Raw genomic sequence first — 22,842 nt, 5'->3', positions numbered from 1 at the left:
CCAATGGCAACGCTCCGTGGAGCCTCACATCCGGACTAAGCGGGGATTCTTCAGCTGAGGGTCTGAACAATATGGAGTAGAAAATAACCCGGTGAGCCATTTCATTTCACCACAAGGCCCCCTTTTTTCGGCTTTAAACTCCCCGAGTCCTGGCGGATTAACAACAAGCCTCGTCTGTAAATATCGCCACCCGGAAGTTAACCCATGTGGTTGACGCGCTTTTACACGCCGTTTGGATGTGTTTTTGTACTTCTAACACGCGAGTTGGCCTAACGGTTAAGATCCTTTAAACTTTTTTTTTTTTTTTTTATAACATCCAGTCATAATACTCACCAAGTTATACATGTGCGTGAGAAGCTCGAGTGGATTTTAGGAGGCGAAAAGAAAACTGAACAATCCGCGTTCACCCCAGAGAGAGGGTTACCAGGTGAAAGGTGACGACGGTACCTGTCGGAGGTGAGTGACGTCACGTCCTTTATTTACCTTTTTTTTTAAAGCGTCCACCCGGAACCTGTTTTATTTTTAAAAAAAATACTTTCTACGTGGGATAAGTGATAAATTATATGTTTTTGATATTTAGTCACACGTGATACTTTTTCTTCTTTTTTTTTTAAGGATGCAAAATGTGGCGAGTTTGTCAGCCTCTCTTGGATCTGTGGGACTCCTGCGTCTCTGTGGCATATCCTGGTCCTGGACCATAGCAGCAGGACTCGGGGTGTATCTGAGCACGAGAGGATGGAAATATCTCTACATTGCAGCCCGGACTGCCAAGAGAGACATCAAGTAAGTCGGACAATGTTTTTGTGTCACTGTTGTGTAAGTAAGTAAGTAATTTGTGTTTATATAGCGCTTTTCCAGACCAGGGTAACAAAGCGCTTAAACAATCAAAAACAATATTCAATAAAGTATATATTTTAAAGGTCAAGATAAAACTGATAACACAACAGGAGTTCCAGAAAATCCAGGAAAAGCCTGAACAAATAGAAACGTCTTAAGATGTTTCTTGAAGGAGTCAGTAGATCCATCAAGCGCAAAGAGAGAGAGAAGATCGTTTCAAAGCTTAGGAGCAACAGCCTGGAAGGATTTCTCTCCTCTGGTCCTGAGCCGTGTTCAGGAACCATAAGTAGATTCTGATCCACAGACCTCAGAGCCCGAGCTGGGGTGTAAGGCTGGATCAGATCAGTGATGTAAGGAGGAGCCTGACCATGAATAGATCTGAAAGTAAGAACCAGAATTTTAAAGTTGTGCTCATCCATGTTGTGTCTCTTTATTAGTGGATTGTACGTGCTGTTGAGGGTGAAGGTGGCCATGTGGCGCTACGTCCGCAACGGAAGCAACATCCCGAGCATTTTCGCCCGGACGGTGAAGCGGCATCCGAGCAAACCGGCGCTGATCTACGAGGCCACGGGAGAGACGTGGACGTTCGCCCAGGTGGACGAGCTGTCCAACGCCGTGGGTCACTGGGCCAGATGTCAGGGGTGGGTGTCCGGCGACGTGGTGGCCATCTTCATGGAGAGCAGACCCTTGCAAGTCGTGCTTTGGCTGGGTTTTGCCAAAGTCGGGGTGGAGGCGGCGCTCATCAACTTCAACCTGCGGAATGATGCCCTGTTGCACTGCGTCGGGGTGTCCGGCTCGCGGGCTATCGTGTTCGGAGCCGAGCTTGCAGATGGTAAATAATAACACAACAGTAAATACATTAAACATAAAATAAATTAGATTTCTTACAAAAGTTATTTAGCAAAGAATACAGAGCCGTATAAATGGATTTCTTGTCCAATTTAATTCTTCTCCCTCGCTTTTTATTCAGTGGGTGAGCACTCTATTCCAAAAATGATATTCGTCCATTCGCTTTACTTGTTCATGGTGATGGTTTTCTTTCCAGCCCCAAATTTTTTTTTAATGGTATGTGAAAGCATATAAAAAAGCGTATGCATATCATTTAAAATTAATGGAAAATCATAGCCCTGTATTTTATTAACATTTTTTTAATGTAGAATTTGGTTATTTTAGTAAAATATGGTAAAGGTCAACATCAATTTAAGTACAATTTCTCCAGCAAAGGGTTGGTTGTTTTTGTGTTTTTATTTTGGGTGTAGTAAAAAATTTAAGTTAACACAAGTGGAAGAACTTATCTCCAGCCACGGGCACATACTTATTTGTTAGATTAATCATGATTTTGTTTAAACACAACATAGTGCTTTGTAAACTAAAGGTAAATACACTGATCACATTAACTCAGGAATGTCCTGTGGGCGAGGTCTTCCATGTGTGAGATGCATAAATACTTTATCTAATCAATGACCTCTTACTATAATCTAAGTTATTTCTCCTTCGAAACATCTTTACTCTGGATGACGCTATCAGTGTTGAAGTTGCTTTGACCGTCCTTTCTTCTTATCTCCTTCAGCCCTTCTGGACGTCAGCTCCTCCCTCAACCCGTCCATGGTACGCTTCTGTACAGGAGAGCTGAGCGCAGAACTTCTTACCACTTTATGGGCTCAACCTCTGGACCCAGTTTTAGCCCTCACTTCCAGACACCCCCCTAGCCCATGTTCTCCCCCGAAGGGCATGAATGGTGAGCAAGTTGTGATGTCCGAATCCCTGTTTTCTTTCTCCAGAGTTCACAGACTAGGTTTTCTAGTCTAAAGTCGTTTTTTGAACCTTAAAGTCCAATAATTATATATTAACTACATTTTTTTCAAACAATATTAATGTTCAAGTATAGGCATAAATTCACAAACGGTTTAAAACAATCATTACCATATACATCAAAGAAAAAGTTTGATATAGTGCCGTACAAAAATGAGGTAAACAATAATTCTCTCTTTTCTGTATACATATGCAGAAGTTAACGTATTTGTCCCGAGAAAATATTTAAGTGCTTAATCAAATTGAAAGTTTAATTTAATTAAGTTTAAATTCACATTAAAAAAAAACAGCATTTGTCTATGTAGGTTGTGAAAGAAATAAAACTGAGCAAAATGTAATCACATTTTATAAAACACATAGAAGAAAAGTGATTATATATAAATATAGTATATATAGAATAAATAACAAACAGACATATACAAATACATCAATGTCAGTCAGTACGTTTTACATTTTTATCCTGTGAAAATGTATTTTATATATTAAAATGTGTTTCAATTTAACCAAGTTTGCTATCTGTAAAATAAATAATTCTCTCCAGAGCTAAGTAGGATGTGATTTCTTTCAACCACTCATGGTTACATTTTAGAGAACGCTAAACCCTATGTAATCTTTCCGAATAAGAAATCCATGATTTTTCCAAGAAGTTGGTATGAAAATGATGGAATCACGTGTTTTTTTTCCCGCAGATCGTTTATTTTACATTTACACGTCTGGGACCACTGGACTCCCCAAAGCTGCCATTGTCGTTCACAGTCGGTACGTTTTAAAAATCGCTCAAATAGTTGATTTCAGTTACATCAACTTTTTTTCCTTTTTTTTTTAACAGTTACTACAGAATTGCTGCTTTCGGGTATTACGCCTTCGGGATGAGAAACAATGACATCATCTACGACTGTCTGCCGCTGTATCATTCTGCAGGTATGTGTCGCTCGTCACGATCGATCGATGGGTGGGTTTGAAAAAAGTGTTAATGCTCTTTTTGTTATTCCACACTTGTCAGGTAATATCATGGGAGTGGGTCAGTGTCTCATTCACGGTCTCACGGTGGTTGTGAAGAGGAAGTTCTCCGCCAGTCGCTTCTGGGAAGACTGCATTAAGTACAACTGCACTGTAAGTGCTGCGGCTCCGATCGATGAGCATTAAATATGGATCTGAACCCTTCCTTCCTTCCACTCACAGGTGGTGCAGTACATTGGGGAAATCTGCCGCTACCTTCTCTCTCAGCCCGAGCGGGCCTCAGAAAAGGGTCACAAAGTGCGGCTGGCGGTGGGCAACGGACTGCGGCCGAGCGTGTGGGAGGCTTTCACCGGACGCTTCAAGGTGGCACAGATCGGCGAGTTCTACGGCGCCACCGAGTGCAACTGCAGCATCGCCAACATGGACGGCAAGGTCTGCATTTTCTTATAAAAATCGGTCGATACTTATGTTTCTTGTACCTCATAGTGTCTAGATTCATGAGTTCTTACTTACTCCAGGTGGGCGCCTGTGGATTCAACAGTCGCATTCTCCCCAACGTGTACCCCATCCGTCTGGTGAAAGTGGACGAGGACCGGATGGAACTGGTCCGGGACAGCAAAGGCCTGTGTATCCCGTGTCAACCTGGTAACGAGTCCATTCATTAGCAGCACTTTATTTTTGAACATGTTTCTCTAAAGTAGGTCCGTTTCTTTTTTACAGGAGAGCCCGGGCTCCTCGTCGGGCGCATCAACCAGAAGGATCCATTACGTCGCTTCGACGGCTACGCTAACCAAGACGCTACGAAGAAGAAGATCGCTCACAACGTCTTCAAGAAAAATGACTCGGCATATTTGTCAGGTACTTGATTTAAGCTTCGTCTATACTGGCTCCCTCTGTCTGTGTTATGAAACCCTCCTGTCTGTGGGCTTGACTAGTTTCATTGAAGATTTGAAGAAATGGACTTGAAGGTATTTGATCTCCGATCCCAAAAAATATTTTTTTTAAAAATAGATGAATCAAATTAGTAACAAAATGGTACAATTAACAAAAACCTACTCCCATTTAATAATATGATCAAAAGACTTCTACAAAAGAAAGAAAAATGGCAGAAGAATACTCATCATAATAAAACAACTGTTGGCTGAACTTTCTGTTCAAATATAATAATGAAGTGATTATACCTTTTAGGTCCATCTGATCTTAAATCCTTGAAGAAATAAAACAGTCCATCCCTGAGAAAAGTGTCTCAATAGGCTGAGCTTCAAATAAAAGCATGAAAAAATACAGTTAAACAAAATGCCTTCAAACGTAGCCAAAGAAAGCTGTATAGTCTTTTTTACACTACACTGACTCAATTGTACTGAAAATTAAAAGTGTTAAAATATAAGCTATAAACACAATGAAGCTTACATCAAAATATTTTATACATTCATTCAATACTTTTGTTTAAAACATATAAGATGTTTTTTTTTCTTGTCATATCAAATAAATTGGTTTTACATTAAAAATTATTAATAAACATGTTGTATTTAGTTCACCTTCAGTCGGATTGAATATTGACGTGACGTTGACATGTCTTCCACCAGGTGACGTGCTGGTGATGGACGAGCTCGGCTACATGTACTTCCGAGACAGAGGCGGAGACACGTTCCGATGGCGAGGAGAAAACGTTTCCACCACCGAGGTGGAGGGGACTCTCAGCAGCCTCCTGGGGCAAACAGATGTAGCCGTGTATGGAGTCGCAGTCCCAGGTGATTAAAAACGAAAAGCTCGGTGTGATCGTGCAGATCTTCGCCTGGACCCGTTTTGACCCTCTTGTATCTTAGGCGTCGAGGGAAAGGCGGGCATGGCGGCCATTGCGGACCACGCGGAGAGTTTCGACTTCACCAGTTTCCTGCAGAAGATCCAGGCGGCCCTCCCTCCGTACGCTCGCCCGGTCTTCCTGCGCATCTCTCCGCAGGTCGACACCACAGGTTAGGTCCCGCCGCCGACCAAACGTCGTGGACAACAAGACGCGACAACATCCGACTCTCTTTCCCAGGCACTTTCAAGATCCAGAAGACCAGGCTGCAGCGAGAAGGATACGACCCTCGCCTCACGGGCGACCAGATCTACGTGCTGAACAGCAAAGCGGCGCGTTACGAGGCGGTGGATGAAGAGCGATTCAACGCAATAGCGGACGGAAGAATGTCGTTATGAAGCTAAGCCGGCGATGAATTCGTAGGGTTTACAATGAGAATTGTAATTAATCTAATTAATTTTAACCATCAGGGAGGAAGATTGATTAACGTAAGGAGTATTGTTACAAGTTTTATCACTGTTTGACTTAAGTAATGTTTGTGAGGGAATGAAGTCATTTTTGCAAACACCATCAACAACCTCCACTTATTCCTAATGAGACCTGCAGGGTGATCTTTTTGCTGCAGGCGTGTTTGTAACAGGCTTTCTGAGTAAAGATGCAAAAGTAGTGTAGATAAATAACCGAGGCGAGGTTACTGTTGACATTAGTTGTCGTTTTTTACGCCCCGAGACCGTCGGATTTCTAAAAGTTCAGAACAAAAGCGAAGAAATGATGCAACTTATTGTGCCTTACACGACAGCTCCTGTGAATATTGTCTGTTAACAAACCTTCATTGTGTAAGGAAATCATGTGAGCATTTTGAAAAGATAGATTTTAACTGCTATTAAAATATTTTAAAACATTTTTTTGGCATTTGTGTTTTCATCCTCAAAATGTGTTCGAACAGGTTGAAGGAGCTTAGTCAGGGGTTTTCCTGACCTTCTTTTTGGAAGACGTTTGATGATGACGTTCTGTCAGTCTATATATTATTATCTAGTGTAAACAACTTATTGACAATAGACAAAACTATCAGTTGTTACATATAAAAGGATTTGTTTGTTTAAAACTTGGAAAATAGCAATTAAATAACAGAGAAGGGCCCTAATTGGCCCCCTAGCCGGATTTAAAAATGCCAGTACTAGTTTAAGCAATTAAAATAAGCAATAAAAGTCGTAAAGTCTGAGATAAACATCTATTTACACTGCATGATTGTATGGTGGACCTAGAAGGATCAAACAATTATTTTTCTGTTAAACTAGTCCTTTCTTTAACGGAAGTTTAAACCGATTGATTCAAGAACTAAACAAAGACTTCAGATCTACTATCCCATATTTATTCCATTTATATACATTTTTTGTTTGTGTTTGAAAGTCTAAATATTAATTGTGCAAGCTAGAAAACAGCCTCTCAGACATATTGCTCATCACACTTCGTTCCGTTTTACTCCAAAGTCTCACGACAATTCATAAAGATCCTTCAAATAAGATGGATGTCTATTAGAATGGTGCGATACGGACCCACAGCACTTTTGACAGGTCTTAACACAGGCGCCCCTAGCAACTAGATAAACCCTTTTACTTTCAAATTTGCCAGCATTAAAGACACTTAAAGGATCCGTTTATTTTATTTTAATGTCTTCTCATCCTTCACTCTGTTGAGAGTGTTATTCTTGCTGGAAGCAGTTTCAGTGGGTGTTCTTTGCAGGCGGTGCAGAAGTAAGGGAAGGCCTTCGGTGCGATGATATCGCTGAAGGTGTAGAGAGGCACTCTCTCCCCGGGGTCATAAAAGGCCAGCTTTCCTCGGTCCATATCCAGAACAATCCGGACCACCTCCGGCTTCTTGCTCATGTTCAGCGGCTCCCAGGGTGCAGTGCAGGCCTTGTGTTCGCCGTTGCGAAAACGTATCGTCCAAAATCCTTCCGACGGCGTCAGGACGTGTTTGCCCTTCCTGTTGATGGACTCGCTGGCGATTCCCACCACCCAGTAGGAGTTGTCCTTCACCTCCACCTCCCACGTGTGGCGTCCGGTCGTGAAGCCCTCGGCCCCCAACAGCTCGGCGCTGATGTCGAACCTCTCCGGGTTGTCGGGCAACTTGAAAATCTGACTGCTGTTCTGAACGACCGTGAGATCCTCCGACAGGATGAAGCAGCTGGCCGATGTGTTCGGATCCATAATCACAGGACCTTGAGATCAGCGGTAAAAGTTTACATTGATCAGCCATAACATTATGATCTCCTTTCTTATATTGAGATGATAAAGGCATCACAGAAGGACTAGCAATGAACGATTTAACTATGTTTTTTTAACCAAAAAGAATGTGGTCGAAGCTTAAAGTGTGTTTCCCCTCTGGGGATGAATAAAGCTTTTCTATTCTATTTTCTATTCTAAATCAGCACTCTATATAATTGAATATATGTGTTTCTGGCGCCCTCTAGTCTTGGAACGGTGTAATTGTCAAAGGCTCAGTCATGCCCATGTAAGTAAGTAAATCATTTTTATTTATATAGCGCTTTTCCAGACCAGGGCCACAAAGCGCTTAAACAATCAAAACAATACTCAATAAAGTACATACATGTGTATTTGTTAACAAAACAAGATTAAATAATATTATCAGGGTTCTTGGTTTTTCAGTTCCCTGCATTCTCTCTTGCTTGAAATTGAAATAAATGTAACTGTTTTCTCCGACACATTGCCTTAAAGCATCCAGTCAGGTCACCCGTGGAAAGTGTACTTTTAAATGCAATTTTCAGAACTAATGTTTTATCAACTAAGAACATAGATAGTTGATAAAACATTATTGATCCATTTGGGAAATTATTAAACCAATTCTTTAAGAAAATGGGGATGATTATTTTTTTATTATCTTGCGCTGCTTTATATATAATATAAATGTCAATGTTATACCCATGCAATTTTATATTGATCAGATTTGGATCCTGAGCCTTGTTCTTTGCTATTTTGCCGTAATTGACGTGCAGGAGTCAAGATGGTCTCGGCACCATTCCGTCAATATTCTTTAAGGTGCAGGAGCTTGTCTTCAACATCTTTATTGATTCATCTTTTGATTGGCTCGCAAGGACGGAAGAGAGTCTTGAAGAGATTATAACAAAAATAATAGACTTACTGTATCTGATGATCCTCTTCATCTTCTCCCAGACCTTGTATTTCAGAGACCCTAAGTGCTTGGCGACATCAATGATGCTTCCAGCTGCTACTCGTGGGCTGATGGAACTTTTCCAAGCCCTACAAAAACAGATAAAACATCACCAAAAAATGTTTTTGATTGAAGCTGTATTATGGTCAGATGGTTCTTTACCTTTTAATGGTTTCTTTGTAGCTCTAAAAAGAAAATAATTTGAGTGAGTATTTTTACGTTTAGAATGAGGACGTGTTGAGCGATACCTTTAGAAAAGGGATTTCATGAGCCTTCATCTCTTGTTCTATTAATTTGATGGTGTTGGCGAGCGAAACCATTTCAGTGCTCATCTGTTCGATCTTCTGGTTGATCAGCGCATCCTTCTGCTCCTGCTCGGCTTTCAGGGCCGACAGCCGAGCTTCCTCCTGCTCTCTCAGGAAACGATGAAGGCTCTCGAACTCCTCTTTTATCTGCGCTTCTGTGTGCTGAACTTGGTTCTGGAAAGAAAGCGTTTTTTTTTTACAAAAAACGATGGATTGAACTCTAAATGTTACTGTCGCTGTACCTTTAGATGATCCCCCATCTCTTCATAGACGCTTTTTGCCTTCTTGTAGAGGAGCATATTCTCCTTTAAAGGCAGCAGTGCAGTATTCAGCTCCGCCTAAAATAATGTGAGCAGGAACAGTCAAAAACAAGGTCATGACGCAGACAGATGGCTTTCGGCTGTTCACGCACTGTGACGTGAAAACTTCTTGTGTCATTAGACGGAGATTAATGATCAGGTCGTGGACGTGAATGAATCCGGTTGTTGTTGAAACCTTGGGAGAGAGTCAAGTTTCAACCCTCCGGAGACCTCAACGGCAACAACCAAAAATATGGATCTAAAATTAGTGCGTTTATTAACTGCCAACGGAACCGCTGCATCAGGACTAAATGAAGCTAACAAGTGTTGCTTCTACTGGGGAGGTCATTTTTAAAGTCTCCATATGTGGAATCATTCTGACATTCTGTCACCACACTATGATAATCTGGCCACAGCTACTAAGTCTAAAGGCATGTGTGAGGAAGATGAACCGGACAAATGCAAACCATGGAGCAGGAAAAATGGGATAGAAATGAAGGTTAATATGGAGAAGACCGACCTCTTTCCTTCCCTACCTTACAGTCCAGAGCTCCTTCTCCGATGGCGTAAAGCTTGTGGCCCTTGTGGGCGGCCGACTTCCCGCAGACCCCGCATATGGGCTCCAGGTCGTCCACGCAGAACAGGGTGAGCTTCTCTCCGTGCTCCGTGCAGGATTCCGGGTCATTCATGCTGAAGGTCTCGCAGGACTTCTCCAGGGCTCGGTTCACCAGTATTTGACTCATGGAGAAGCGTCTCTACTCAAGAGTCCACCGGCTTCGTCTGAGGTTACTTTACCCAGAAGTTAGACAGAAAAAAAGGTCCTCCTCTCGACTGGTGAGTCTGCGACTCTTCCTCCCGTTGGATCGATGACAGAGCAGCACTGAAGGCCCCTCCCTTATCTCTGACCAGTGGCCCCGTCTTAACCTTAGAATTAAGTGTTAATACCTCGGCTCCCAGCGGAGTATCCCCAGCTGTGCTCTACTGTTGGACTATGCACATAGCTGGTTCTCAAATAATCACCGCACGCCTGAATAATAACAAATAGCCCGACTGTATACGTGTCAATCAGAGGCTTTGTCGCCGGTGTCAAGAGCAGGTGAACGGCTGCAACACTTGGACCGGCCGAGGAATTTTGATGCCACTCTGGCCTATGATCACCGCTTGGACATTTGAGAAGCGTGTTGAAAAATCCTCCCCTCGTGTAATTGAAGAGTTTACAGACATGCAAAGCCCAAAATTAGACTCACCTCTGAACCCCACTTGGTTTTAAAAATAGACCTATTTATAGGGTCCGTGCTTTTACTGGTCTTTGTTGGGAATACGAACAAAAGTAGGGTCTCGGTTTATGAGCCTGACTCGCCTGTATTAGCGCTGGAGCGTGAAGGGATTTAGTCCCGTCATCACCTTCAATTTAGAAGGTGATCACACGAACACATGGAAGTACATTGTTGTGTTTAAAATGTAGGGATCAACTTATATTTGCGACCAGCAGAGTGATGCAGTGGTTAGTTAGACAGGAGGTCTCCACTTCAATATTAGCTTGAGGGCAATCTTTTTGTCTGGTTTGTAGGACTCTAAATGTGTTTGTGGTCGTCTACGTATGCACTGGAACTGGCATTATCGTGTCCCCTGTCTGTCCCCTAGTAGCTGGGATAAGCTTTGTCTACCTCATGACCACATTAAAGCGGAAATATGCAAGTTTAAAAGTTTAGGTTCTGGCTCCCTCGTGTGTGAGAGCAGTGTAACTGCAGTTCTTAAATCTATTCAGGCTCTTGTTGGTCAGTTTTGTCATTTTATAATCCTGTGTAGAGAAATGTTAACCCTCGTGTTATCTCATTCACCTTGACCCAGAAGCAACACAAGGGATACCACAAACACATTTGTTTTTTGGGCCACCTTGACCCTGAGATAACGAGGGTTATAATAATATGGAGAGTGACTTTTTAAAATGTGACTGATCATTACAGAAGATAAATAGATAGAAGAATAAATAATGTTATAAGGTTTAGAGAACAAAGTGAATACCAAACAATTATGAATGTTGTTCTCTGTATGGAGTATAGTAGTCGCTTATTATCCAAAAGAAATTCAGTCTCATTTGTCGTCAAATACTGTATTCAACTTTGTTTTACATGCAATTTAGACAAATGAATTCCACTGTTTTATGTTAATATATTTGATGTGTTTTAATGAGATGGATTTTATTCTTATATACATTTCATACTTTAAAATGCCTTTTCCCCAAAATTTTTGTAAGAAAAATTTGTAAGCAAAATTCACTAAATCTGTCCTCCAAAAAAACACATTTTTAATTGTACCTTAACAGTTAAATATTATTTTATAATTTGTTTAGACACTTTATTCTTTTTTTTATTATGCATTTTATTTCATTGATTCTTAAGTTTTTGCTTAGCTTCTGCTCACAAATGAATCATATGATCCTTAACATTTTTTAACCGACCATGACAGAAATAAACAGTGAATATCACATCCATGTCAGTATGTTTGGCGTGTGGTGATGGAGGTCACTCGTCCCGAGCCATTGATAGCTGTCGCCAGCTGAAAACATGTCTGCAGACCCCCACACTTCAACCACATTACTGCCGTGCTTCTGCATGTGCTCATTCTTCGAACATAGCTTCCATTATCTCAGGCTTCGCAGATGACGCTTCCGTGATTATTCATCACCACGACGTCTCTTTGTTTAAAAATAAAACTAGAAAGAGAAGTGAGATTGTTGAGTGAAGGATGAAGCTAATTTGTTTGTATTGTTTCGGAGAATATTGAGATTACAGCAGTTATAAAGTCAATTTTGTGTCTGTGGTTTTCATTTCAAAATAAGATACATTAGTTAATGATATTTTGTTACTTCAAATCTTTATACTCCTTCAAGAAACATCTTAAGACGTTTTTATTTGTTCAGGCTTTTCCTTGATTTTCTGGAACTCCTGTTGTGTTATCAGTTTTATCTTGCCCTTATATACTTTATTGAATATTGTTTTGATTGTTTAAGCGCTTTGTGACCCTGGTCTGGAAAAGCGCTATACAAATAAAAATTACTTACTTACTTTATTTCCCGTTTGTCATGTGTAACTTTTAATTGAATTTGCACCTTCTGACACAACCCAACTATATAATAAATCCCCACCTTGGTATCAACTCCTTTTTTATTTTCTTTAGTCCATCCCTCCTTCATAAAGTGTGTTTTATACAAAGACTTCGGTAAGATAGTCACATTTTAATCACATGGTCCACTTTATTATTTTACAAGGAAGTCCTTTGGAACATAAGAACATAAGAACATAAACAGTGCAAACAAGGAATTAGAGTCTAAATATCACGTGGCGGTAAGCGTTAAGAGAAAAGCCCAGCTGCAAACAAAGGATGATAATAACATCGGCTCGCTAAGAATGTAAGCCAAAGAGCAGTCATGCACGGCTACCAAGGTTTTGAGCTAAGTCTCCGTTGTGCCTGGTCAATACCGCTGTGAAATTCCTTCAACTGTGTGACTCGGAGATAAAGACAACCCTGAACACATGATCTGCTCGTTCACTTTGGTACATGATTAACAATGAAATGCCTGTGGACACAGTAAAACAATGAAATATATTAGTTTCACTTCAAATGTGCGTATTCAACTTAAAAGGAACTTTAAGACTTAAACTACCAGTGTACACTTTAAAATAAAAAAAGAAATAACTAAAAGGCAAATGGATTCATTTCTTCATTTATACATTTTCTGATATCGTCTTCACTTTTTTTTCTTCAAATTAACACTTTTTGGCTTTAATATCTTCTTCAACTATTCCAGTGACATAAACATCAACCACATTAATAACCTTTTATTTACCCGTTATTGGTCCCTCCTTAACACGGAGGACATCGCTTCACATGAGCTTCCTGTCGGTGTGGTCGGTGGCTCGGCCCGAGCGCTGGTGTCGCACCTCCAGGTGCTTGCTCTGAACACAGTCAAAATGCTGCAGCAGCTCGCTGTAGTCCATGTCCGTGTAACAGGCCCGTTTGGATTGTAGTTTGGAGTCCATGTACTTGGACTCGTCCACCGTCCGCATCAGCTCCGGGTTGGGGACGCAGCGGAGGCGGTGGGACAGCAGCTGGAAGGCCTGACTCTGTGGCAGAAGCATCAGGAGGCCGTACAGCGCCTTGATCAGGTACGGGTTGTTCTCCACGTCCAGGAGCTGCAGGCGCAGGTAGGTGAAGATGGGGCTCTCGATGAGCTGCACCAGCTTGTCCACCTCCATGAGAAAATCAACGGTCACTTCCAGGTCGCCGAACTTCTGGATGAGGTCGTACGCGTGTTTGTAGTTCTGGGTGAGGAAGCAGAGCGACACGGTGGCCACCGGGTTGTGGCACCAGGAGCGGTACAGGCAACAGAACAGAGCCCGGCTCTCCTGGGTGCGCAGATCCTTCAGCTGGTTGCGTAACAGGAAGAGTTCGGCGGAGGTCAGCAGGATCGTGTTGAGCGTCTGGACGATGGTGGAGGCGAACTTGAGGTCCTCCTCTTTGAGCAGGATGTCGGCCATGGAGTGGAAGATGTTCTCGGCGTGCAGCAGGAGACACAGCTGTCGTATGATGAACGCGCCTCGGGTCTCCAGCAGCTTCCTCTCCAGACTGAAGCGCTTCAAGAGGTTGATCATGAACTTGTAGAAGTAGGAGTTCATGCTGGGGGTGGACGGGGACGAGTCGCCGGTCTTGCAGACCGCGCCGGACTGCGGTCCCGACTTGACGCATTCCGGCACCTTGAGCTGCAGTTTGTTGTCGATGTTGTCGCAGCCGCCCGCCGGTTCTTTCTGCCCGGCGGGAGACGACGCAATCTCGGCCAGGACCTCCAGATCCTTAAGTATCACCTCGTCCGACTCGTCCGAGAGCGTCTTCAGCAGCATGGGGAACAGGCGGTCGGTGTGGCGAAACATCTTGCGCGGCGTCTTGATGTAAAGGTGATACAACCATTTGAGCACGGCGATCCGAGTCATCATCCCCGTGGACGAGTCGTGGAGGTGACGGTCCAGAACCTGGACGATTCCGTCCAAGTCCAAAGTGACCTGAGGCCTGTCGGCGGTGGTCGGGGTGAAGAAGCTGATGTTGCTGAAGCCCACCGATTCCTGAGAGGCGTTCAACATGTCGTTGTTGTCACCCTCCGCCTTGGACGGACCGTCTTCCTTCGATGGCGAGCCCGTGCTTTTCACCTCGTCTTCTTCGTCTTCTTCGTCGTCCTCGGGCGTCACGAGCTTCATCAAGCTGTGGTTGCAGGCGCTCGCGGCTTCTTTGGTGTTCTTCTTCCGGTCGTCGTAGGAGAGGCAGGGCAGGACGGCGGTCAGGATCCCCGACGAGTACGGCAGAACGACCCTGCCGGCCAACGTGATGAACTCCCTCATCCAGGTCATGGCGGTCAGCTGGATCAGGTCGTTGGTCAGCTTGGTCTCGTCCGCCACCTGACAGTGGATGACGAGGATGTTCGCCATCTCCGCGAACTTCACGCTGGACGGCGACTTCTTGATCTCCTTCAGGAACTCCCCGAGGACCACCTCGCAGGTCTTGCGGATCTCCTTGCTGTTGTCCCCGAGGATCTGGAACAGGCCGTCCAGGAACTCGGGCAGGTAGTCCAGCAGGTTGATGTCCGGCACCGACTCCAGCACGTGGATCCAGGAGATGATGAACTGCCGGGCGTACTGGTTGTTGGAGTAGATCCTCTCCCGGAGCAGCGGGACGAACGCCACCAGGTCGAACTTGTTGCTCTCGGTCACGATGTCCTTCAGGAGACGGTCCAGTAGTTCGGAACCGCTTTTCACATTGGGGTCCGGATCTGCTGCGAGTTTGCTGAGCCCATCGAAAAGCAGGTTAAAGTGTGGCAGCACAGCACCTCTGGCCACTTTCACTATATTATAGAGAGCCTCGCAGGCGTAGTAACGCAGACGACTGTCTGAGTCATTGAAGCACGTGAGCACAGGCTCGATAAGTTCCTTCAGATACAGACCAGAGTCCTTCCCGAGGGCGATGGAACACGCCGCCAGTCCGATGAGTCCTCCTTTACGGCTGTGCGGATGCTGCGACAGGGCGAACTCCGACGCCAGGATCTGGATGACATGACGGATCTGGGTCGAGTTGTTCTGGGCCACGAACTCCCGGACCAGCTTCTCGATCTCCAGAGCCGCCACTTTCCGCTTCTCGTACAGTTTGTCATTCAAAGCCCGGACAACGTTGGGCGTCAACGGCGAAAAGTCCTTTTCCGTGTTCATAGTTCCGTGTGGGTGTTAAGTGTCTGCTAAAAGTCGACGAATATTCCGCATTTAGGGGGGGATTTCTAAAACAAAACCGCCGAGGACTCGCCGGAGAAGCAGGAAGCAAAGATGTAACACAGCGCAGCTGACTGTAAACTTCCGCCGGAAACACGTCACCGCTGCTACATTCATATTCTCCCCGCCTTGTTTATAGACAATACCGCGCCTGTATTTTCCCGCGACCACAGATCCCGCTATTTTCTCATCGTATCGATTTTTTTTCTTCTTCGAATTAACATTTAACGAACCTCTCTATAGGTTTGTCAACAAGAGCGACGATGGAGGTCGTCTCTGCTTCTTTCCACTCGAAGCTGTGCTCCATCATGGAGACCATCGCCGCGTCTGCCCTCGATCAGGTTTCCAAGCTGGTGGGTGAAGAGACGACGGAGCTTCGGCTGGAGGTGTCGCGGCTCATGTTCGCCAACTCCACCCTGACGGAGAAAGTACAGAGTTTGCAGCAAAGGCTGAGTTATAAAGGAAGAGAGACAAGTTGTCAGACGATTATCCCAAAGATCGATGATGATGATGATGATGATGATACAGCTGGTATGACTTACTGTAGACTTCTTAAAATATAAACAGTGTTTTTTTTAAGTTCATTTAGATGTTCTTTTATGTTTTCTTCCAGTGTCACCAACCATAAAAGGAGTGTTTGGGAAAGATTGGTGCATGAAAAACCTTTCTGTTGAGGTAAGAATTTCACTTAGACAGTAAGTAAGTAAGTCATTTTTATTTATATAGCGCTTTTCCAGACCAGGGTCACAAAGCGCTTAAACAATCAAAACAACATTCAATAAAGTATATACTTTAAAGATCAAGATAAAACTGATAACACACCAGGAGTTCCAGAAAATCAAGGAAAAGCCTGAACAAATAAAAACGTCTTAAGATGTTTCTTGAAGGAGTCAGTAGACTCCATCAAGCGCAAAGAGAGAGGAAAGTATCCACGTTATATTATTTAAATTAAAAAAATAATCACAATTTCTTTGCCAAAATGTTTGTTTGTTTTAAGGATCAAACATTAACAGAGAGTATACGCCACTTGTCTACGCCCAGACATTATAGCAACTAAAATACTATCCTCAAGCTATGGAGAAACTTAAATCATGACCGAATAAATAGTGGTTGACATTTCCTCAGTTCAGTAAAACATGTTTTTCACGTATAAAACTGTAAAGAAAACACATCATCCCATTTAATAGAATGACAAAAATGTATCCATTATTAATTCAAAAGATCCCTAAAAGATGCTTGTCAGAAATGTGGTGGTTAACCTTTTCTGCCCTTTAAAGATTCTGTGCATCACAATAAATTAGTTTTAATTGGTATACATTTTAAAAATATATATGTTTATTAACGTTTTTTAATTGGTAAAAGTTCTGATACAACTTTGTAATCACAAAAGTCTTTGTTGGTACATGACATGAGTTTAGAAAAGCTTATGAACAATATAGAGTCTTGTTTTAATAGTTCTTTTTTATACCATTTTTGGTCGATATTTAAAATAATAATAAATCACAATTTAATCAGTGTTTTTTTTTGGGTAGTCTTCCCAGACCATGATGACGACCTCGGACGAAATCACTGTGATCAAAGTTGACAGGTGCGTGCCTCATGATCTCAACTGCGAGCTGCAGGAAACAATATCCGTAGAAGGTAAATGAAGTGGAAAATAGCTTTTATTTTACGATTGATTAATTTTTTCAAGTTTCAATAGACTTCTCTTTTTGCAGAAAATGAAAATAGCTGTTCCGACGACCAAGATCATCTGGTGGTGCGTCATACTTTTGACAACAACCTCCAAGAGATGGAAACCAAAGAGTCTGCCGTAGTTCAACCTTCCATACTGATCGTGCCCATTGCAGATGATCCTCCAGAGGCATACAGCGAACACATCGTTCCAATTGAGGACGAAGATGAGGATGACAATGATTTTGATATAGAATACGGCGACGACCGTAAACAAGAAGAATACGAAGATGCTTACGGGCACAGAAACATGCAGCAGACATTTTCAGATAACCGCAGTCGTCTGGATGACTATGATCGCGGGGGACAGCCGAACACTTCCTGTTTCTCTTGTGACGTGTGCAACCGGTCTTTCTTTCATAAAGGAACTCTAACACGGCATATGAAGTCCCACAAGTCCAACTACTGCAACATTTGCAAGCGAAGCTTCTCCAAAATAAACAGTCTCAACACTCATGTATGTGTACCTCAAGTCAGCCCCGCATTGGGGAGCAAAACATGTGAGGTTTGCGGGAAGGAGTTTAAAACCCAATCGGCCTTAAGAATTCACTTTTTGGTGCATACTGGGGAGAAACCATATAGCTGCACCTACTGCGGGAGAGGATTCACTCAAAAAGGAAATTTAAAATGTCACCTTCTGATACATACGGGAGAGAAACCATTTGTCTGCATCAAATGTGGGACTACGTTTAGGCAAAAGATCAACCTCAAGAACCACTTGAAGCAGCATCGCAGGGCTTTGGAAACCTAGTCTAGTTTGGGTGACGGTACTTTAAGTACAAAATCTTGCATCATTTCGGATCTATTTGCATCTGAAATTGTTGAGAAACATTTTCGTGACTGAATTTCCGGTTTGCTAATCTAACTTGTATAGACAGAAAAATCTCTGAAAGAGACCATTTTATAGAGGAAAATGCAACAATATAGCATGTAAAACTTTCTTGTTGCTTTTGGGTTTTTATTTTCTAAGCTATTTACTAACTTTTCCATGACTTTTGCATCCGTGTGTGTCTTATCTTGTAAATGAGCTCTCCAATGAAATTATTCATCAATCATATAGTGGAGGCCGAAATTATTCATACCCCCGGCAAATTCTGACTAAAAGTTACTTTTGTCCAACCAGGGTCGGTTTGGTTCCCTTCAGTTCAGTTTATTTTAAAAGGACAGTGTGTGGTGACCCTTGGATTCTTTTTCACCTCCCTCACAGTCCTCCGGCCAGCACAGGTGTCACTCAGACGCTGTGGTCGGAAGCCTGACATTTTCCACAGTGTGGAACGTCATGTATTTATTAAGTATTGTAACGTCTTGAGACGGCTGTGTCATTCCCGATTCCAAAAAACAAACTAAAGATAGCTTTTGGTCAAAATTTGTTGGCGGTATTAATAATTTTGGGCTCCACTAGTACAACAATACAGACCTCATTCACCCTCAACAGACCATAATTAGGAATCAACTTCTCCGTCAACTGTGTGATCACTTCAAATCTCCATTCACTTCCTGTAGGAAAATTCTCAATATTCCTTAAAAAAAAAAGACAAACACAATTTAACAAGTTTCATTCTTATCTTCAAAGCAGTCGCTCGAAAACAGTCAGTGTATCAATGTCATATACTTTAAGACTATTTTTGTAAGAAATTGTCTTAAACATTTCTAAGGTAACAAGCTTTCTGAAGCAGACTATTTAACAGCAACATACATTATGCAACCATACTAGATTTTCAACCGTATAAAAAAAAAGAAAAGATTGGAAATAAACTTTCCAAACATTGTAGTCTGGAAAATAGACGGCTGTATAGTGATCTTTTTGCTATTTCCAGTCATGATTAATGATATTTTTTATAAACTTGAAGAAGGCCAGGAGTTACTCACTATTCGCAGATGATGAAGTGCAAGAGGAAGTTGTCATTTAGATAAATAGTCATTTAAATATGGTTTTAACGTCGCAGTAGAAACGATGTTCCTCACCAAAAAAAGAATGGGAAGTAACTGAAAACTATGATGAATGTTACTATTTGGTACTGCAAGTAAGGTAAGGTAAAACTTTATTGATCCCTCAGGAGTTCTCCTTCGGGAAATTGTTTTTTCCAATAGCCAATACATACAGAATTTTTTTATTAAAATAAAAAATAAATCAAAATAAAATAAGAACAACAACATAAAGAGAAAAAACAAGATGACACAATCTAAGTCTAAAGATAATAATAATAATAATAATATGCAATATCTAAGAACAAAATTATTAAAGTAAATATAGAAATGTTTAAATTATGAGAAAGAGTTATAACAGCCTCTGTTTAGACCTATAAGTAAAGGAAAAAAAAAAAAAATTCTGCACACACTCCACACGGGTAAGTAGCGGTAATGCACCTATAGGTTGTTTGGTAATCGCTATAAAAGTAGTAGAAGAAGAAATAAACAGTCAACATCCGCCGGAAGTACGTCACCGCTTCTACATTCCTATCATTCTACTCGCCGTGTGTTTGTAAATAATACCGCGAATTTCGTCTTTTCCCCGCGACACAGCTTCACTATCCCTCGTCGTATCGATTATTTCTTCGTCTAAAAATTGAACGAACATCTCTATAAGTTGGCGTTTGTCAACAACGGCGACGATGGAGATCGTCTCTGCTTCTTTCCACTCGAAGCTGTGCTCCATCATGGAGACCATCGCCGCGTCTGCCCTCGAACAGGTTTCCAAGCTGGTGGGTGAAGAGACGACGGAGCTCCGGCTGGAGGTGTCGCGGCTCATGTTCGCCAACTCCACCCTGACGGAGAAAGTGCAGAGTTTGCGGCAAAGGCTGAGTTATAAAGGAAGAGAGTCAAGTTGTGAGACCTTTATCCCAAAGATCGATGATGATGATGATGATGATGATGATGATACAGCTGGTATGATCTACTATAGACTTCTTAGAATATAAACAGTGTTTTTTTTTAAGTTCATTTAGATGTTCTTTTTATGTTTCCTTACAGCGTTCCCAAAAATAAAAAGAGTTTTTGGGAAAGATTGGTGCAGGGAAAACCTTTCTGTTGAGGTAAGAATTTCACTTAGACATAAAAGTATCCATTATTTAAATTACAAGGAGAATCACAATTTCTTTGCAAACATGTTTTTTTAAGGATCAAAAATGTACAGAGACACCCAGACATTATAGCAACTAAAATACTATCCTCAAGCTATGGAGAAACTTAAATCATGACCGAATAAATAGTTGTTGACGTTTCGTAAAACATGTTTTTTCACATATAAAACCTTAAAGAAAACATATTTTCTTACTTTCCATTCAGTCATTTAATAGAATGACAAAAATTCATTCATTATTAATTGAAAACATCCCTAAAAGATGCTTGTCAGTAATGTGGTGGTTAAACTTTTCTGCCCTTTAAAGATTCTGTGCATCACAATAAATTCGTTTTAATTGGTATAAACTTTAAAAATATAAATGTTTATTAAAGTTTTTTAATTAGTAAAAGTTCTGATACAACTTTGTAATCACAAAAGTCTTTGTTGGTACATGACATGAGTTTAGAAAAGAAGCTTATGAACAATATAGAGTCTTGTTTTAATGTGTCTCATTTAAACCATTTTTGGTTGATGCTTAAGTGGTACATTAGTGCCTCACTCACGTTTAAAATAATAATAAATCACAATTTAATCAGGTTTTTTTTTTGTAGTCTTCCCAGACCATGATGACGACCTCGGACGAAATCCCTGTGGTCAAAGTTGAAAAGGGCCTGCCTCATGATCTCGACTGCGACCTGCAGGAAACACTATCCGTAGAAGGTAAATGGCTTTTATTTTCTGATTTATTTTTCTCCCAAGTTTCAATAGACTTCTCTTTTTGCAGGAAATGAAAACAACTGTTCCGACGACCAAGATCATCTGGTGGTGCGTCATACTTTTGACAACAACCTCCAAGAGATGGAAGACAAAGAGTCTGCCGGAGCCGGAGTTCAACCTTCCATACTGATCGTGCCCATTGCAGATGATCCTCCAGAGGCACACAGCGAACACATCGTTCCAATTGGTGATAAAGATGACGATCATTTTGATATAGAATACGAAGATGGTTACGAAGACCCAAACATGCAGCAGACATTCTCAGATGACCGCAGTCGTCTGGATGACTATGACCGCGGTGGAGAGCCGCAAACTTCCTCTTTCTCTTGTGTTGTATGCAACCAGTTTTTCTTCCACAGAGCAACTCTAACACGGCATATGAAGTCCCACAAGTCCAACTTCTGTGAAATTTGCAAGAAACGCTTCTCCAAAAGAAAAGGTCGAAACACTCATGTATGTGTACCTCAAGTCAGCCCCGCATTGGGGAGCAAAACATGTGAGGTTTGCGGGAAGGAGTTTAAAACCCAGGCAGCCTTAAAAATTCACTTTTTGGTGCATACTGGGGAGAAACCATATAGCTGTACCCACTGTGGGAGAGGATTCACTCAAAAAGGAAATTTAAAATGTCACCTTCTGATACACACGGGAGAGAAACCATTTGTCTGCATCAAATGTGGGACTACGTTTAGGCAAAAGATCAACCTCAAGAAACACTTGAAGCTGCATTGTACAAGAGCTTTGGAAACCTAGTGAAGTTTGGGTGACGGTACTTTAAGTACAAAATCTTGCATCATTTCGGATCTATTTGCATCTGAAATTGTTGAGAAACATTTTCGTGACTGAATTTCCAGTTTGCTAATTTAACGTGTATAGACAGAAAAATCTCTGAAAGAGACCATTTTATAGAGGAAAATGCAACAATATAGCATGTAAAACTTTCTTGTTGCTTTTGGGTTTTTATTTTCTAAGCTATTTACTAACTTTTCCATGACTTTTGTATCCATGTGTGTCTTACCTTGTATATGAGCTCTCCAATCACCAGCTTCCTGACACAGACATACATTATGCAACCATACTAGATTTTCAACCATAAAAAAAAAAAGTAAATAAACTTTCCAAACATTTTAGTCTGGAAAATGGAACCCCACAAATGTTTCTATTTCTAGTCATGATTAATGGAGGAAGTTGTCATTTAGATAAAAAATCTAAATTGGGTTTTAACTTCGCAGTAGAAACAATGTTCTTCTCCAAAAAACGGCCTCTGTTTAAACCTATAAGTAAATGAAAAAAAAAAAAAAGATTCTGCACACACTCCACACGGGTATGTAGCGATAATGCATCTATAGGTTGTTTGCCAATCGCTATAAAAGTAGAAAAAGAAAAATGTCCGCCAGAAATACGCCAATCCTACATAGGTCCGTCTGATTTCATACTTAACCGACATTATTTTCCATTTTCGGAGACGTTGATTTTTGGCCTTTTTTATAAGTTTGAGTGATTAAAATCGGTCGAATTAGACCTTTATTCGAGCCTTCAAAAAATAACATTTTACACATTTGGGTAACAATCTTTTGCGCTCTCATGGTGCGTCTGATATCATACTTAAGTATTCCGACCTTTTTTTCCATTTTCGGACACGTCGATTTTGGGCCATTTTTTAAAGTTTGAGTGATTAAAATCGGTCGAATTATACCTTTTTTCGAGCCTTCAAAAAACAACATTTTACATATTTGGGCAACAATTTTTTGCGCTC

At 41.6% G+C, this 22,842-nt stretch overlaps 5 protein-coding genes across 5 annotated transcripts; 3 read left to right on the top strand and 2 right to left on the bottom strand.

Annotated features, from left to right (window-relative positions):
* The first annotated feature begins 72 nt into the window (after positions 1-72).
* slc27a1a (solute carrier family 27 member 1a) lies at positions 73-6,311 on the top strand. The gene is made up of 13 exons (XM_087808535.1): positions 73-456; positions 616-783; positions 1,275-1,669; positions 2,408-2,575; positions 3,339-3,408; positions 3,479-3,570; positions 3,653-3,762; positions 3,832-4,041; positions 4,128-4,254; positions 4,330-4,467; positions 5,196-5,360; positions 5,436-5,582; positions 5,651-6,311. The coding sequence occupies exons 2-13, from the start codon at positions 617-619 to the stop codon at positions 5,806-5,808; spliced, it is 1,947 nt and encodes a 648-aa protein (XP_087664661.1). The 5' UTR covers positions 73-456; position 616; the 3' UTR covers positions 5,809-6,311.
* A 577-nt stretch (positions 6,312-6,888) lies between these two features.
* trim35-13 (tripartite motif containing 35-13) lies at positions 6,889-10,007 on the bottom strand. Its single transcript, XM_087808533.1, has 6 exons — positions 9,743-10,007; positions 9,150-9,245; positions 8,851-9,081; positions 8,765-8,787; positions 8,573-8,691; positions 6,889-7,631 (listed from the first exon to the last, which is right to left on the bottom strand). The coding sequence occupies exons 1-6, from the start codon at positions 9,947-9,949 to the stop codon at positions 7,096-7,098; spliced, it is 1,212 nt and encodes a 403-aa protein (XP_087664659.1). The 5' UTR covers positions 9,950-10,007; the 3' UTR covers positions 6,889-7,095.
* Positions 10,008-12,437: 2,430 nt separating this feature from the next.
* On the bottom strand, positions 12,438-15,469 carry vac14 (vac14 homolog (S. cerevisiae)). Its single transcript, XM_087808529.1, has 2 exons — positions 13,057-15,469; positions 12,438-12,786 (listed from the first exon to the last, which is right to left on the bottom strand). The coding sequence occupies exon 1, from the start codon at positions 15,458-15,460 to the stop codon at positions 13,094-13,096; it is 2,367 nt and encodes a 788-aa protein (XP_087664655.1). The 5' UTR covers positions 15,461-15,469; the 3' UTR covers positions 12,438-12,786; positions 13,057-13,093.
* A 311-nt stretch (positions 15,470-15,780) lies between these two features.
* LOC148065049 (uncharacterized) lies at positions 15,781-18,191 on the top strand. The gene is made up of 4 exons (XM_087808531.1): positions 15,781-16,048; positions 16,131-16,192; positions 17,050-17,158; positions 17,236-18,191. Exons 1-4 carry the CDS (start codon positions 15,781-15,783, stop codon positions 18,000-18,002), a joined length of 1,206 nt encoding a protein of 401 aa, XP_087664657.1. The 3' UTR covers positions 18,003-18,191.
* A 992-nt stretch (positions 18,192-19,183) lies between these two features.
* LOC148065048 (uncharacterized) lies at positions 19,184-22,240 on the top strand. Its single transcript, XM_087808532.1, has 4 exons — positions 19,184-20,137; positions 20,222-20,283; positions 20,924-21,032; positions 21,097-22,240. Exons 1-4 carry the CDS (start codon positions 19,864-19,866, stop codon positions 21,837-21,839), a joined length of 1,188 nt encoding a protein of 395 aa, XP_087664658.1. The 5' UTR covers positions 19,184-19,863; the 3' UTR covers positions 21,840-22,240.
* The last annotated feature ends 602 nt before the right edge of the window (positions 22,241-22,842 follow it).

The sequence above is a fragment of the Callionymus lyra genome, chromosome 15, assembly GCF_982586985.1.
Source record: "Callionymus lyra chromosome 15, fCalLyr1.hap1.1, whole genome shotgun sequence".
Lineage (NCBI taxonomy): Eukaryota > Metazoa > Chordata > Actinopteri > Syngnathiformes > Callionymidae > Callionymus > Callionymus lyra.
Note: the sequence above shows the minus strand (reverse complement) of the source record. Positions and strands in the feature narration are given on the sequence as shown.